The 16,342-nt window shown below is 43.1% G+C and overlaps 7 protein-coding genes across 7 annotated transcripts; 4 read left to right on the top strand and 3 right to left on the bottom strand.

The window, feature by feature from the left end:
- Positions 1-140: 140 nt before the first annotated feature.
- Positions 141-3,002, bottom strand: K450DRAFT_238803 (uncharacterized protein). The gene is made up of 4 exons (XM_051588663.1): positions 2,906-3,002; positions 2,422-2,817; positions 1,994-2,355; positions 141-1,889 (listed from the first exon to the last, which is right to left on the bottom strand). The coding sequence occupies exons 2-4, from the start codon at positions 2,634-2,636 to the stop codon at positions 289-291; spliced, it is 2,178 nt and encodes a 725-aa protein (XP_051445244.1). The 5' UTR covers positions 2,637-2,817; positions 2,906-3,002; the 3' UTR covers positions 141-288.
- K450DRAFT_161269 (uncharacterized protein) lies at positions 2,773-3,175 on the bottom strand (the record flags this gene model as incomplete). The annotated part of the gene is made up of 2 exons (XM_051584015.1): positions 2,773-2,817; positions 2,906-3,175. Coding segments are annotated over 2 exons (315 nt in total), but the record flags the coding sequence as incomplete, so codon positions are not given.
- A 119-nt stretch (positions 3,176-3,294) lies between these two features.
- On the top strand, positions 3,295-6,549 carry K450DRAFT_238811 (uncharacterized protein). Its single transcript, XM_051588664.1, has 15 exons — positions 3,295-3,385; positions 3,457-3,515; positions 3,599-3,680; positions 3,783-3,925; positions 3,990-4,091; positions 4,148-4,267; positions 4,336-4,437; positions 4,517-4,625; positions 4,693-4,813; positions 4,890-4,974; positions 5,059-5,210; positions 5,286-5,580; positions 5,643-5,774; positions 5,842-6,038; positions 6,104-6,549. The coding sequence occupies exons 1-15, from the start codon at positions 3,349-3,351 to the stop codon at positions 6,291-6,293; spliced, it is 1,926 nt and encodes a 641-aa protein (XP_051445246.1). The 5' UTR covers positions 3,295-3,348; the 3' UTR covers positions 6,294-6,549.
- Positions 6,437-10,502, bottom strand: K450DRAFT_238816 (uncharacterized protein). Its single transcript, XM_051588665.1, has 16 exons — positions 9,945-10,502; positions 9,736-9,884; positions 9,385-9,670; positions 9,249-9,311; positions 9,037-9,190; positions 8,832-8,972; positions 8,664-8,765; positions 8,528-8,604; positions 8,375-8,460; positions 8,236-8,311; positions 8,087-8,172; positions 7,908-8,023; positions 7,752-7,847; positions 7,506-7,688; positions 6,841-7,425; positions 6,437-6,768 (listed from the first exon to the last, which is right to left on the bottom strand). The coding sequence occupies exons 1-16, from the start codon at positions 10,232-10,234 to the stop codon at positions 6,580-6,582; spliced, it is 2,679 nt and encodes an 892-aa protein (XP_051445247.1). The 5' UTR covers positions 10,235-10,502; the 3' UTR covers positions 6,437-6,579.
- Positions 10,503-10,598: 96 nt separating this feature from the next.
- K450DRAFT_238824 (uncharacterized protein) lies at positions 10,599-11,340 on the top strand. The gene is made up of 3 exons (XM_051588666.1): positions 10,599-10,696; positions 10,767-10,825; positions 10,897-11,340. The coding sequence occupies exon 3, from the start codon at positions 11,013-11,015 to the stop codon at positions 11,202-11,204; it is 192 nt and encodes a 63-aa protein (XP_051445248.1). The 5' UTR covers positions 10,599-10,696; positions 10,767-10,825; positions 10,897-11,012; the 3' UTR covers positions 11,205-11,340.
- A 500-nt stretch (positions 11,341-11,840) lies between these two features.
- Positions 11,841-12,415, top strand: K450DRAFT_238825 (uncharacterized protein). The gene has a single exon (XM_051588667.1). It carries the CDS (start codon positions 11,902-11,904, stop codon positions 12,181-12,183), a length of 282 nt encoding a protein of 93 aa, XP_051445249.1. The 5' UTR covers positions 11,841-11,901; the 3' UTR covers positions 12,184-12,415.
- On the top strand, positions 12,416-12,889 carry K450DRAFT_238826 (uncharacterized protein). The gene has a single exon (XM_051588668.1). It carries the CDS (start codon positions 12,647-12,649, stop codon positions 12,842-12,844), a length of 198 nt encoding a protein of 65 aa, XP_051445250.1. The 5' UTR covers positions 12,416-12,646; the 3' UTR covers positions 12,845-12,889.
- The last annotated feature ends 3,453 nt before the right edge of the window (positions 12,890-16,342 follow it).

The raw sequence follows: 16,342 nt of genomic DNA on the forward strand, positions 1-16,342 counted from the left end.
AAAGGGGAGTTGAGGTTGAAAAAAAAAAAACCGGGCTATGGTGCCGCTTTGAGGGAAGGATTTGGCTCACGGTCGACGAGAATTGAAAGCAGTCCTTCTCAGTAAAGAAGAAAGAAAACTTGAGAGCCGAACGTCTTCCGCTTAGTTTAATGGAATTCATGTTTTCTTTTCTACCACAGTCACTTGAATTTCTCTCAAATTGGAGTTATTTTTTAAGGTCAGAGAACTACTTTTACTTTTTTCGTTTTATTTTTACTTCGGGTACCTCACTTGGGCTAAACCAAATGCTTAATGTGATTTTCTGTACAAAGCCAAGGGTACGTCGTCTTCTTCGTCATCCAATTTAATCATGTCCATTCCAAAAGATCCCAAATGAGCGGGATGTAGGTCCAATGGAGGGGTGTGACTAGGCGCTTTGGGTGGTAAAGGCCATTGAACGTTATCATCTTCATCATCGTCTTCGTCGTCCTCTTCATCGTCTTCACCGTCCGATTCACCCTCCGATGACGGCTTAGTGGCTGGGTGTAGATATTGCTGTGGGACAACGAATCCTGTGGGTGCACTGGCTGTCCCAATATATTGTTGTGGCGTCATTAAAGGGCCTCTTGGGCCAACATGAGGAAGTGGATGATGCCTTAAAACCTGCTTGTCATATTGAACAGCCGGTATAACCGTTTCAGACCTTCGTCCACCCATTCGTTCATGAGCAAGTGCCACTTTTCGTTGTTTGTTTTGGATGATTTCTTGCCGCCGCTTTTTACCCGCCGCTACGAACTTGTTGATCTTTTTTCCCTTCTTGTCAAAACCATCTAGCTCAGGGCTAACGGCTGCTGCTGCTGCTGCCGTTACCATCTCTCCGTTGCTATTATTAGCTTTCGATGCATCCACAATGGACAGGTACCAAAACATGAAGTTGGATATAAGTACTTGATGTTGTAGAGGTCGTCTGGGGTTTGCTAGCTTCATGTGGGACAGCCTGTAGATAGCTCGTTCCACGTGAATGGGAAGCCGTTTCGGTAATGGTGGCACTTTTTTACTGGCCACTTTAGTTGCTGATGCTACCTTGTTGCTATTTGTGTCCGTTTTAGATCCTGCTGGTCGAACACTTGCTCGCGAAAATAGGGATGACAAGCTTCCAAACTTTCTTCCTGATGCCGACGCAAGTGATTCGCTCGGGGCAGGTGACGTTGATCGTGTGGAGGATGGTGATAAAGTTTCAGGCACAGATAACGGTCGTTCTTCTACTACTTCTGATTTAGTCACTGTATTCCGTTTTGTCTTATTGCTGTCGTCCGCTGCTCGAAGAAAGAGTCTTGACCATGTCGATTTCCTTCCAGTGCTTGTGGAGGGCGAAGGGGATGGTGCTTTGGGGAGGGTAAGTTCGTTGGTAGATGGGGTATCTGCTGCAATTGGTATATTGGAAGGAGTAGCGTCCACGACGGGCTGAGAGTCTGCCTTCAACTTGTCAGCCAACATGTCTCGCATACTTGCACTGGGAAGTGAACTTGTACGAGGTCCTGCCACTCGATTTGTATTGTTGTTCTGTGGTGGTGATATGATGATATTGGTGGGCTCTTCTTGAATTGGTTCGTCCTCAATGAAGATCACTGGTGCATCCTGAAGCGATATCCCACCTGGAGGTACCATGCCAATACGACTAACATCTGATCCTGTACCAGCACTTGCATTTCTACTGCGTTTACGCGTGGGTCTCCCCGCATTGGGTTCGTCATGACTACTGGCTGATATGGAGTCCATTGTCGAATTTCGTCGAATTTTAGTACGAGCGCCTCTACGTAGCAAAGAGCTATCGGCCTTCGGTACCAGTACTCGCGATGCATCAAATGGTGAGGAATTACGATCAAAGACATTGATGTGATCTGATTGTTCTAAAAAAAATGACAAGCGCTTTTTTTTTAATCATAGGTTCATTTGGGCTTCAGGTACGCACGCGCACCTATACTGAAACCAGAATGTCTTATTTCACGCTTACCTGAAATAATAGGAAGATTCAAGCTGAGACTTCTCCGTATCCGATCCTTTCTAGACGTGTCTACTTCCTCCTCCTCCTCCTCTTCTTCATGGTCTAATACTGAATTATCTTCATGGGTTTCTGATCGACTCTCAAGTATGGCTAAGGTGGTTTCGACACTGTCTTTAGCTTGATCATCTTTTGATTGGTCGTCATCGCCCATAGGCTCTTCTTCTGCTTCAATATCGTCTGGAGTATACGACACAGACAAGACTGAACGACGTCTACGAATGCGAGGACGGCGATCGGAATTAAAGGCATGTTCCTCAAGCCAGTAATTGAATTCAGCTGGTGCGATCTCGGGATGTTGTTCAGCTGGGACCCTGAAGGCAATAGGAACACCTTTCAACACAAATGTAGACCTTGACAAAGGATGGAATGGTGCTTACCAATAAAGATGGGAAGGATTGGGAGTCTCAATGTTAATGACATCTCCTGTTTGTTCCTTTCTCTCCGTACTGTTTGTCCGTCGTAAAGAAGTAACGCTCAGATTGCGCATTAAGCCATTAGTCGGGGTAGGGGGAGGGGAAGGAACATTGGGGTCTTTTTCAACCACATTAGATAGATTAAGAGATAGTGGTTGAACATTCACCGAGCCCATCATTGACGGCTGGTGAAGCGGGGTGAAGGAAAGGAAACAGGTATGTTGGAAAGTGTAGAAAGTTTTTTTATTATTTGGCAGGTCGCGCAAATCGGCCCACGGTTCTTACCAAAGGACCGACAGCCTTTTCGGCTAAGAACGGTGTCATGGCAACGGAAGCAGCTATACGAAGAGGGAGAATGGCCTAGGAGGTAATAATGATAGGTCAATCTCATGCTTGTAGAGCCTTCCACCTTGGCTGTAGTTATCCAGTGCGGGGAAATAAAATTCACCTTAACCACAGCGTACGAGGCCACCATATTAAACATCACTCGACTGTTGGGGTCTAATGGTTCATAGCCATATTTTGTACGCATTTTTGAAATCACCCGGTTGCCTTCCGTAATAGCGTCTTCTGGTACGGGGATATTCAATTGAGTATAATCGAGGAAATAGTATACTAGGGGTAGAGGTACAATGGCTGTAAGTTCATGCAAGATGGCGAAGCTGGTGAGATAAGATGCAGGCTTGTCGCGAAATTGATGAGCATATTTTCGCCATCCTCGAAGAGCTTGTTGAGACTGTGAATAAAATCGAATGCCTCTCATGGGGAGGGGATGAGCCTGTAATGTTTGACTGTGTGTAGATTGCTCAGGCGGGCGGACGTCTTCAAAACGTCACGCGCGAACTTATTATTTTCTGCTCTGCGCTCTTTTCCGCCTTTCCATAACCCGCTATGCGAAGAGATGTTCGAATCCTACTGGTGGGCGACGGTAAGTATGCAGTAGCTGCGCAACGAACGAAAATGCCAATCGTCCATGCCTCTAATTCTTATTGTCTTTAGACGGTGTTGGGAAAAGCACACTCATTACGTCGCTCATAAAGGAATCTTTCATACCTAATGTGAGTCCACCGAAACATGCGCTGTACATTTCTTATACAGAATAAGTCATCGACTTCGACCTTAACACATTCTCGCATGTTAGATTCAACATGTCGTCCCAGAAGTGACCATACCTCCGGAAGTTACTCCAGAAAATTGTACTACACATATTATGGACTCCTCTGGTATGCTATTCCTCACAAAACATTCGAACTTCATACCAACCCTGAAAATAACTTGATCTAACCCTTTGCTCATCTCACCTTTGCTCGCTTCTTTACCACTAGCTCGCCCCGAAAACCGCGAGCAGTTAGAAACGGAGATTCGAAAGGCACATGTCATCTGTATCGTTTATGCCATCGACGACCCCAATACTTTCAATCGTCTGCCCCTGTTCTGGCTTCCATACATACGGTCATTAGGAGTCAACGTGCGTTACTTTATTTTGACTACCCTTTTTACATAATTTTCTCAACTGGGCCCTTTCTTTTCAGGTGCCTTGTGTGTTGGTTGGAAACAAGATCGATTTGCGAGGTCAGGACGTCACTAATCAGAATTTGGAAGACGAAATCATTCCAATCATGAACGAATTCAAGGTAATGATCCAGTTGCTTTTACCGTTTTGTAACATGTTTCTGACCGTACATTGTAGGAAGTTGAAACTTGTGTAGAATGCTCCGCCAAGCAATTGTTGAATGTATCAGAAGTTTTCTATTTTGCCCAGAAGGCAGTCTTACACCCTACCGCTCCACTTTATGATTCCCGAGAACATGTAAGTTTGGAAACCATTATGTCTCGTTCCGATACCGAAGAGCTTGTCATAACACCACTTCTCCCCAGACCCTTAAACCAGCTTGTGTGGATGCTCTCAAAAGAATATTCCAACTATGCGACACGGATAAAGATGGATCACTTAATGACGAAGAGCTCAACGAGTTTCAGGTAACTTTTTGATATTCACTTTGTTAAAAGCATGTACATATTTTTTGCTAATGGTGAGTTTCCATTTTTTTCTTTGCAGCGAAAATGCTTTAATGCACCTTTACAATCTCAAGAACTTGAAGGTGTAAAGGATGTTGTACGGGAACATGAACCGTCGGGTGTAAATGAAACCGGGCTGACTGAAGTTGGTGAGTGCATGGACCAGATCATGACTATCTACATCAGAGAGATAGCATCTAATCGTTCTTTAATCAGGGTTTTTGTTTTTGCACACACTCTTCATTCAACGAGGACGGTTGGAAACGACTTGGACGGTTTTGCGAAAATTCGGTTATGGAGATGATTTATCGTTACGGCATGATTTTCTACTCCCACCGTAAGTGTTTATGTCGATGGCAAGCTTGGTCATTTCTTATTTTGCATAGGAGAGAAAGCTGACTTTCATTCCATAGCTTTGATGTTCCAGCTGATTGCTCAGTTGAACTGAGTCCAGATGGCTATCAATTCTTTGCCGAGTTGCTACAAGCCTTTGACAAGGTATGCTCTGATCCCATGTGTGTGTTTTTTTAAAATACCAAACACTGTGTAACTTTAACGTTTCTTTCCAACGTGCCACCCTAGGACAATGACGGAGCTTTGAATGAAAGTGAGCTGAGTTCGCTATTCGGTACTTCGCCTGGCAATCCATGGGCGCAAACGACAGCCTTCCCTCACACAACCATCACTACCGAATCTGGTGCCGTCACGCTGCAAGGATGGTTAGCCCAGTGGAGGTAAAATTTTTATGTTGACCGTCTTCACTTCCATCTGGGGACAAAAAGTGCTGATTGATTACATCCGTTGAATAGTATGACTACACTGTTGGATCACCAAACCACTCTCAAGTATCTCGCCTATCTCGGGTTTGAAGGAGACACAAGGCGTGCCCTCAAAGTGACACGCCCAAAGAAGCAGGACCGAAAGAAGGGCAAAGTTCAACGAAATGTATTTCTGTGCTATGTATTTGGAGCCCCAGGCTCGGGTAAAACGAGTCTCTTGAAGGCGTTCGTCAACAAGCCCTTTTCTGAAAAGTACACACCAACCACAAAATCATTCAATGTCGTCAATTCGGTGGAGATGAAAGGCGTCGAAAAGTACTTGGTGGTAAGCAAAGGACATTGCAACACAGCGTGTGGATTGGATCTGATACATTGGGAATTTTGCAGATGCAAGAAGTTGGAGCCAAGAATGAGGCAGAATTTTTATCAAACAAGAAGCGGCTTGATGTCTGTGATCTTTTGTGTTTTGTGTATGATACAAGCGATGTCTCATCGTTTGAATATGTCGCAGCGCTTAGAGTACGTATGACTGCTCATCCTGGTCGTCATATCTTTTTCCACACCACTAACAGCATTGCTTACTTAGGAAAAATACAAAATTGATCATGTACCATCAATCTATGTTGCTACAAAGTGCGAGCTGGATCTAGTCACACAGCGTTACGATATACAGCCGGATGTCTACTGCCGCAATCTCGATCTTGCTGTGCCCTTGAGTGTGTCTGCTAAAGAACAGCAGATGGCAGATCTTTATCACATTCTTACAGGAGTTGCCATGAATCCGTAAGTTAGACATTGCAAAATTTTGATGTTTGAAGTGCGTGTAGGTCACTCATCATTCTACATAGTGCTATTGCCACTCCTGGATCAGCTAAAGATGCCAAGTCACAAAACTGGACGACAAGGCAATATGTGACGATTTCGATTGTGGCTGGAGTAGCTGTCTTGACATGCGTACTGGGTTATCGACTTGTTAAACAACAAGGTGGTGTTGGAGCTGTGTTTGGAACCAGTACAGGCAAGAGAGATGGCTTATAGAGAATCAGTTTATTTGAGTTCTTCCCTTCTTGCCCTATCATTCGTTTTCCCTCCACAGTCCTTTTCCCTCCATACGAAAGGAAGAAAAGAAAGCCCAAGCAACCCCTCTCAAACAAAAAAAAAAAAGAAATACAACTTAGGCATACCATTGTAATAATGCTGTTTTTCTCTTCGATTTTTTATATGTTCACTGCCAGTTCGTTATTTTCTTCTTTCCTTCGAAATATTACAAATTATACACCATGTTTGTCGGTTTTTCTAACGAACTAAAGTTTATCTCAAATTTTTAATACTCAAAATCGTCGTCAATTCCTTGACCGCCTACGTCCGCCAGACCTGATCCTGAAGTACTTCCAGATTGGCGTCTATAGAATTCGGCTACCTGTTCACTGCTAGTTGCTGACTCTGGCTTCTTGTCGTCGCGAATGCGGATGAAACGAGGGAAACGTAGGGATATGCCTTTGGCTTTATCAATCTATGTAGAGTTAAATTAGTAGGTTGAGAGCCCGGGTTACAAACCAACCGTAGCCATAGGGACGATGCTTACCTCTCCAACAGCTGCCATGTATGACGGACTGATACTCAGATCAGCCGCCAAAACTTCCCATACTTGTACAGGAGCAAACCACACGTCAGGTTTCTCAGCATTGTTGCCTAGAAGATAATCGCGTCGTGGTCGAGCTATGACATGCTCTTTCAGGAAATCGAAGTGGTTCTGGAGCGCTTCTTCAGAGAATCCTGTACCGATTTTGCAGATAGACTGAAACTCCTCCTTGTCAGAATCGTAGCACGCTAGTAAAAATGCTCCGTAGACACCAGTACGCTTTCCTCTACCATGGAAGGCGCCAATGACAACGAGATCAAGCGAGTCACCAATGCCCATCAAGTAGTCTTTCTTGACTTTGAGCCAGTTCCGTGATCGACGAGATGGCTCGTACGACGCTTCCTCGCCATCAAAGGTTTTCACCATCAATCCTTCACAATTGCCTTGAATAGATGTATCCAAAAACGTTTGAATGTCATCAATGACATTGGAGTCCATGTGTCGAGCGTAAGCAAACTCTCCTTCTGTCTCAATGAACGCTTCTCGCAGTTTCTCACGACGCTCTGACAAAGGTTTACGCAGAAGAGGCTAGTCAAAGGGGATGACATCAGTTGAGATAAGTGCTAATGGGAGTAACCCATTCACAGATAGATGAATAGGCAACGTACCTCGCCGTTCAAATATAAACAGTCAAATGCGAAAATGCAAACTTGGACCTTGATATCTTCTTCCTTGACATCCTTTCGCTTTCGCGTACTTAGGACTTGGAAAGGCAAAATACATTTCTTCTCACGATCCCAAGCTACGGCCTCACAGTCAAGAATGAACGATTTCGTTCCGGGCGCAACCCACTGGAGATAATATATTAGCCAGAGTGTTGATAGGGTTCAACACGGTTTAAGAACCTTTTTTACCTTTGCTATCTTCTCCATCACATCTGGGTATCGGCCAGACATGTTCTCAGAATTGCGACTGTAGACAGTGGTACTGCCATTATCCAGCTTGTGGATCTGTTGCCAAATATTTTAATTCAGGATTGATGGGGCAATTCTACAAGCTTCTCTACATACCTGTGCTCGTTCTCCATCATATTTGAACTCACAAGTGAACTTTCGGTTTTCAAATCTATCAAGAATGTCGGTCAAGCTCTTGGTGGGATGGGCCAACATTGGCTTAAGTGGAATGCCTATGAGGAGACGTATGAGCGGCTATGGTGCGGACAAGCATAAAGAAATTTTTTGGTGCTTACCAGGTGTCATTTTGCAATGTTCCTGCAGCTCTTCCATTGGGTATTTCAACAGAGCAGGTATTATCATATCGTAACAGGGTAATTGGCTAGAGGAACTCACATAAGTAATCAAGAGCCATGGTGCAAACCCTATAAGGCGAATTACTTACTTATACACAGCTTTAACTGTTTCAACGGCACCAGTGAATGCTTGCTCTCTTTGACTTTCTGAAAGTTTAGATGATTCTTTTTTTGAAAAGACATTAGGTGACGTCAAAGATACTCTGCTCATAATGTTATTCAACTCACTCTTATTCGTCAACACTACAGCCTGTGCTAGAGCACTTAAAATCGTCTGCTCAGCTAGACCAATGCGTAGTTTTCCTTCCAATTGTCTATAGAAGTAATAGCTCATTTAGCACTTCCCATTGTTCCAATGACTCTTACAAACCAGCTACGTACCTTATTAAGTATTTTGCTTCGCTATCCTGGCAGGCGACCAGCAATTTTGAGATATTGGCAATCTTTTGTGCTTGTGACTAAAATGTGGTTTAGCATGTTGAATTCCCTCTTGCCTGACAATTTACCATTTACTTACGGATTGACCACTAATTTTGGCAATCGATCGAAGAGTTTTGAAAACAAATGGAACCGTCAACTTCTTGGCCGCAAAAAGTGTACGCTGAGCACCACGACTGTTCTGAAGGAAGCATATTGTTAGCGTTTCTAGGATGAATTCGTGACCTGCATCTTTCCAATGACCAACCTTTGCCACCAAGCCAAGATCACCAGTTTCGCGATAATCCAACTTGATCTTATCCATACTTCTTCCAGTCGAATTGGCCACCGCTTTCATCAGAAGTGTTTCTCCTATTCCTAATTCTAACCCTTCATAATCTGGGCAAAGCTACAATCGGCTACCGGTTAATATTTTGTAGACCTGAAATTGCCAATGTGTCAATTCTATATACCTTGTTGATACAGAGATAAAGGAGTTCTAAAAGTCCATCCGGAGTAAGTTCTATGACTTGTTTAAATAGTTTAACCATATATGTTGTAATTTCTGTTCGCTTGGTGGTATTTTCGCATAGCTCAAATGTTTTGCAAAGCGCAGAATAGGGGATACTAAGAAACGGTTATTACAAGCTACGCAGAAGCTTTCGTATTTGACGTATAAACTTACGGCTCTCCCTTTTTCCAAGTTGTGTCTGGATCTGCTTTTGCAGATGTAGTGAATACAGCCGCTCTGTCGATCAGGGCAAAATGTAAGTGGAGGCTAAAAATTGATGGAAAATCGAAAGACCACGCTGTCGACTTACAATTTCTTTGCTACAGCCTTATCTTCCTTCATCTCTCTGTCTGCCTCTTCTTCTTCCTTCTTTGCTTGCTCAATCTCTTCATCATCGTCGCTTTTCACTGATGCATCTTCGGTGTTCTCTTCTACACCCTCCTCCACTTTGACCTTCTTGGTTGCTGAGGCAGCCTGGACTTGGCTCGATTGACTGTCAATTGTGTTATTTTCCAAATCATGTGAAAGCCCTGTTGTCTCATCGTCTTCGTCTGAAGATTCAGCAATCTTACTGCGCCGTTTACGTTTAGCCGAGCCTAATGTGAGGACGACTGTGAGTATGTGCCATGTCGTAGGTCCAATTGCTAGGTACGAAACTCACTACTGGCAACATTCTCATTGCTAATGTCTTGGTCAACCTCCATATCTTCTCCTTTCTCGACTGGCTTCTCCTCGGTTTTGTGTTCCTTGTTGCCACTGAGGAAAGCGCTCATGCTGGTTTGCTTTGGCTGAACCTTGGCTCCACCGAAACTGCGAGCAAAGTCGAATTAGATCATGAATTAATTTAGTGTGAGCAGCATTCACTCTTACTTTAACGTCGTCTGCTTCTTGGCAGGACTTGCATTCTTGGAGGACGACATGGTTGTGGATCTTTCGGCGCGTCCTGGCTTCAGCGCGATCAAAAATAAAATTTCAACAGCAATTTTCGCGAAGACCGACATTTTTGATGCTGAAGCCAAATGTGACGTCCCTGCAACCAAGCCGGCTGCCTTTTGTTCGCAACCATATAACATGAAGCATCTGGCCTTATTCATTGCCCTTCTTTTGTGCACTGCTTGCTTTGTACACGCACAAGACCAGAAGGTAAACATCACCATCATTCCACTTTGCACATTACCATCTTGACTGAACGTCTGTTATCAGCCTTCCAATGCCAAATCGAAGTTGATCGTGTATCACAAGTTGACGCCAAAGGGTGACTTCATAAAACGTGGAGAAATCGTATATGGATCGGAACTAGACAGCGCTTCATATACCCATACCAGCCGCGATGAAATATTCTTGGACACCTCATCACCCCATGCTTTATACCAGGTCAAGGTGGTAGATGAGGTAACGAAAGACATTGTGTTGTCATCAATCAAATTGGTAAGGGCCTCACCTCTGTCATCGCCGTAGCTCTAATCCTTTATTAAGCAATGCGTTCATCTTATGCACTCCTGTAGTGTCAGCTTGCAGCTTCTGGCTTCAATGACCAATTTATTGTACACGTCAGTGAGAGCGGTGATTTTACACATGTAGACTATTATAGCACAGTTAGCGACTGCTTCGAAGGTGCCCCGGTAAGAACGCTTCCAGTCATCATAGAAGGATACTGCCTTGTTTACTAATGTCCAGTGGACGTTGTCACAGACGAAAAGCTCGGAATTCACCAGTAGCGTCGAAGTTGTTCGACCAGATCAACCTGTCAGGTTTGAACCATCTGAGCTGTGATTTAGTCGTTGCGAACTCACTATATTTATTTTTTTAATGTTTGCATTAGACCTGCATTGGGTAGGCTGAGTGGCATCGGACAGAAGTCGTCACAAACAGCGAAATCAGACGAAGGAGAGGCCGATAAGCCAGAGGAAGAAAAAACCTTTTTCCAAAAGTACTGGTATGTATTTTCAATCTGTCTTTACTGAGGTGACTACAAGAGGTAAGAAAGCCATGTTGATGACTTCCATGTTTTTAGGTATATTCTGTTGGGTATTATGGTCATGGTTATCACCACTGCTACCCAAGAACCACCGGCCGCGCAAGGACAAGGCGGACGTCGATAGTAAGGTACGGTTTAGCTGGAGTGGCTGAGAAAAGCTTGCTGCCAATGTAGTCTCAAATAGAAGCGATAAAGAGCCATTAAAGGAGAGCATATGTTTTTCTTATATGCAATAAAACTTTCATTGTGTATTTTGATCGACGACTTGATCGTTGCTAATCATGAAAAGCCGTTAACATGTAAACCGAGAAGAAGGTCAAGGTTAACGACATAGATCAAAACATAGACTTTCAGTCCCTGCGGTCCTAAAAATCAGTCTAGGTCTAACGGACTACAACCTCCAGGTATGACTGCTGTTTCATCTTTTTGTTTCGGAATTCAGAGTAAAAAATTTCTCAATAAAGAATCTATGTACCTCATTCATCTTTTCGCTCGCTACGCTGTTCATTACCTCTAAGTCGATAAAGATCAGTTACAAACATGTCACAATATTCTTTCGACATTATTCAAGAATTGAGGGATCAATTGATCCGACAGAAATCACAGCTCGAACTCCAAGCTAGTCAAATCGAAATGTTAATGCAACAACTTAATGCCCCTGAAACTTCAAAAACTATTGAGGTGCAGGTGTCAGACACACCCCTTTTACACGATCTTCCTGTCAGACCATCTTATGAATGGATTCCCTCGCCTGAGCTTGCCTCATTAATGCCATCTATACAACAAGATATCTTCCTCCAAGTACTAGATGCGCGGACAAGGAACAACATAGTAAAACAATATCCCGCAATGGCCGGAGTCCGCTATACACCTCCAAAGCGACTTCCCCTTGCTGCTCGCAAGTACAACAAGTCCCAAATTTGCGAAGATGATAATCTACAACGTATTCAATTCGCTATCTCAGGCATTCTTCGTCCTTTGGATGTACTGGCTCATATGCTACTCCCACTAGTGCCATCTGAAGATGTAGGTCGGGTATACTCCGCTATGAACGACACTCGACTGTTGATTTTGAACGCCGCTGGAGTAGCCAGCGAACAACGGACTAACATCATGCCAAAGAGCCGCTAACCCAGACTTTCAACAACCGCAATCCGATGGTAATTACAGCATGCCGGTGTCTGCCTTTCAAGATACGTTGACACAACAATCCGCCTTGCACAAAGCTATGAGGGAGGCTCAATCGAAACCTCACCGGTTGTCGCACCAACCCGCTCCACAACAGAAGTTTTTCTTCGACCATCTGATCTTTTCAGCATTGTTCTCTTAAAATGCACGTTAGATGAGACAGGCCGGCTTGGCTTTTGTATTGAAGCACCGAAAGAAATCAGGCAAGGCAGGCCTATAATCAAGACCTTAATGGTTCATCCTCTGAGTAAAGAGGACCTCTCTGCCCGGTCGCCGCACTTCTGGCTCTGAAAACTCATTCAGGCGTAGCCCAACGACCGGTAGATAATCTCTTGGTTAACAGCCTCCACCCTGCCAACCCTCCTTCGGTCGTGACAATCTCCTTTGGCTTCGTGTCTTGACCAAGATGTCCACTGATTTGGTCTCGGTGTCCAACATTCGCTTCTTAGCCTCAGATCTTGCTCTGTCTAGAGGTGTCGCCAAGGACGATGTGATCAACCTCGGAGACTGGTCCTCAGACTCAGTTGTAGAGTTTTACTACCGGCACTCGCGCCTTCAAAAAATCACCATGCCTGCAGTCATACTGCTTAAAAGTCCAACTTAAATGCCTTTGCTATATAAAACGTTTTTGCGTCAAAAACACGACATTTTTTGACTTGGTGACAAAATAAAAAGGTACTGTTTCCTAGTCAATCACTAGCCAACTACTTCCGATTTCTATGCAAATATTCAACGAAGCTAGCTCATTGAATTGTGATTATACTTCAACATATACTAATGAAGTTATATTTGCCAAGACTAATTTATCTTGTTTAAACGTTGGTGCTTTTATTCATATTGTGGCGGTTGAAGTGAATATGGTAGACGTGACGAAATCACAGTTTTTCTTTTATTTGAGACCACAGAAAATATGCAGTGAATTCTTGCGGCTACATACCAAACTCAGGGGGCAGAAGCCTTGAACGTTTGAGGTTATTAGAACAATAGAGAGGCCATCAAATGAAAAATGGAAGGTAGAGATCTGTGGAGCGATGATATTTTCATGGAGAGTTTGTGTGGGTAGTGTTTTTCGGAGAGAGGTTTTTTTCAATATGAAAGCAGTGAAGAGAAAAGCAAAGTAGGCAGTTCCTTTCAAATGCAGTCATGAATTTGATACGGGAGAGGAGGATTGCAATGGTTTTGGAGAAAAAAAAAAAGTGCAAGGTGGTGGCAGCATAAAAAGGGCTGAAAGTGAGTGTCAAAGAATGCAGAGAAAAAAATAAAAGACAGGCCAAAATAGAAAGATTTGAAAGAATGAAAGTTGCAGCGAGCCTTGATATAAAAAGAGACTTAGCTTACCACTAATGACAAGCTTTGAAACGGTACGAACAAAGGAAATTTGACTCTCTAATCAAAGATGTGGCATTGCAGCGGCCATGAAGTGTTGTCGGCTTAATGTGATTTCTACACAGTGCCCAAATGTAAGGTAAAGCCATTCAACCAAGTGCAAGCAAGCGGCGGGAGTAACTATGACTCTCTCAATGTACCCAAATGTCTCTTCAAATGTATAGTGACGGGAATACGCAAAACAGTATATATATTGCTATTGCATGTAATTATAGGAACGCCTCAATTTCATGCATAGGGCATATTTCAAGTGAAGGCTAGAAAATTATTTTAGATATTGTCGAAACGAAAAGTGAGCCTCTTCTTTCGTATTCACAATGCCAGCATGACGAACTTCTACTGCCTCTTTGTCTCTCACATTGTTCCGTTCATCTCCTTAAAGCATTCACATTGCTCGCCATCAGATCTTCAACTGCATCTACGTCTCTCACATCGCTCCGTCCATCTCCTTCAAGCATTCAAAACACTCTGAAGCCACCATCTTTGAGACCGTTAAGGCGAGATTTACGTGGCGCGTTTGCGTCAACGACCCCGATGGGGGGTTTAGTAAGTCCAATTTCTTTGCCTTTTGATATAATCGTGATTGTGGTTCTTTTATGAATAGAAGCGCTAACATCGTTTCCCTTAAACGCCTCAGATTTCCGGCTCATCTTCGATCTTGATAATATTGTGGACATTCAGATGAAAGAGGCTGGTCGTCTTTCATCTCATGGAGGTATAATGTTGAAGGGGAGGTCCTTCTCCATCTTTGCTTTCCGACGCTATCTCGTCGGAGTCAGCTCAAGCAATCGTATATCATTGAATTTTTGTGTTGATTACATGATCATTCATAACCAATTATATGCCTTTTTTTTTCTTAATCAAAGGTCCTTTCTGGCCATTCTTTGAGCCTCCAGGGCCGCCTTATGAAGCTGGTGAAAATTCATATGTAAGTTCTTTCAACATGCTTGACCCTTATACCTGCTATATGAGACATGCTGGGTGGTAAAGGCAATTTCGGTCACAGCATCCTATTTTACGACCAAGAATAACATTCATCTATAATAAAGGCTTCAAGTAACTTAGGACAGACTATGATTTGTTCTTGTGCATTTCCGGGGTTGATAAGGCGGACTCCACCCAAGAACGACAATCAATCAATTTTAAATACGAGAATATGAATGTTAGAAGAGTTTTACGAAAGTTACAAAAAGAATGGAGTATTTTTAATAATGTTTCGCCATGTGCCCATTACAGGTACACCTTGCATCCAAACGCTTTTCATGAATGATTTTTTTGATCTTCGAAAAGGATGTTCAGAGCTACGGCTGTGCACACAAGCTGCAATAAACTTTTCAAAGAGAGTCAGAAATGCTTTGGTCATCGTACTACAGTTGTTTTTGGAGAAGGAACAGCGACAACAGCTCCGTTACCCCATTACGACTAACACGCAGCGATCATCATCCGCAAACTAATAAGCGAAGGGATGTTTTCATTGGTACGTTGCAAGAATGAAATGCTTCGTTTTAGCTATTTTTTTTTCCAGCCACATCTCCATTCCATCTCGAATGGACATTTGAAATGCCAAGATAGATTCTAGAGACCCTAACCTTTAAGACTGTAAAATTATTTCTCCCGCAGGTACTGTCGTTGACATTCAAGCAGCTTTTAACATGTGCCATTTCATTTCCCTAGTATCTGGAAAGAATTTGTACCAGATTCAAGAGGCAATAGTAGGGATATTCTACAGCGTTCAAATACTGTCAGAGCACCTATAACGCCATAATTCATAAGTATTATGATGTTTGCACGTCATCTTCGAAGGAACTATAGACACTAAGTATTTGTAAAAAAAAACTTAAGCAAAGGCGACGGTAAGGAGAATCAATTTGATTAGGAAGACACCTCTACAATGATGCTGTTGATCACCCTGATTTGATGCAATTGGCCAAGGAAGTGCAAGTACCTCATCGAGCTATTATAGGTAGGTAATTCACTGTAAGAACGTTATATGAGTAATCAACAATCGTGTGTAGAATGTAGGATACAAATTAAAAATTTTAATCTCTTGAGGAGATGGTGTAACTGTAAAGGTGGCAATGAGACATAATTGCAAGTCAATTGGCCTACCCTTCTGTGAGTAGACTTCCTCTTGCTACTACTAGGAAACACGGACCATAATATCTCCTAGTTATCGACAGCTATCAGGAAGAAGTATGTAGTCACTCTGGGCGGTAAATTAAAATACTGTGACTGAAAACGTACTCTCTTCACCCGGTGTACCTCATGCAAGTCCATAATGAAAGACTTTCTGTAAAGTCTGAACCGCCTGTCCTTACGGCTGCAAGCAAAGACGGCCACAGCATTACTCATTTTTTAGGGCTTTTTATTACTGCATTCATGAACTATAGAGGTTTAGAAGTGATTGACTTTATATTAGAATAATGCTATTGTAATAGTTTATTACTTAAAAGATGTAAAGAAGTGGGTTTCGACCATGCCAAAGGTCTCATCAGATGGCTTTAGGCTGCCATGACCCCTTTGTTGATGACTTTCACTCCCATAACATTGCTAAGCAATGCTACAGAAGTGATCTAGACTCCTAAGCATGCTGGCCAAGCAAACTATCATTGGAGTGTAGACTCTTGATCTAGGAGTCCTTCTCAGTGCTGGCTAAGCAACTTCATTGAAGGATCCTTACGGTATAGATCATGAGAAGCCATTTGACTTGCTCTTG

The sequence above is a fragment of the Umbelopsis ramanniana genome, assembly GCF_025399195.1.
Source record: "Umbelopsis ramanniana AG unplaced genomic scaffold K450scaffold_23, whole genome shotgun sequence".
In the NCBI taxonomy this organism is placed as follows: Eukaryota; Fungi; Mucoromycota; class Umbelopsidomycetes; order Umbelopsidales; family Umbelopsidaceae; genus Umbelopsis; species Umbelopsis ramanniana.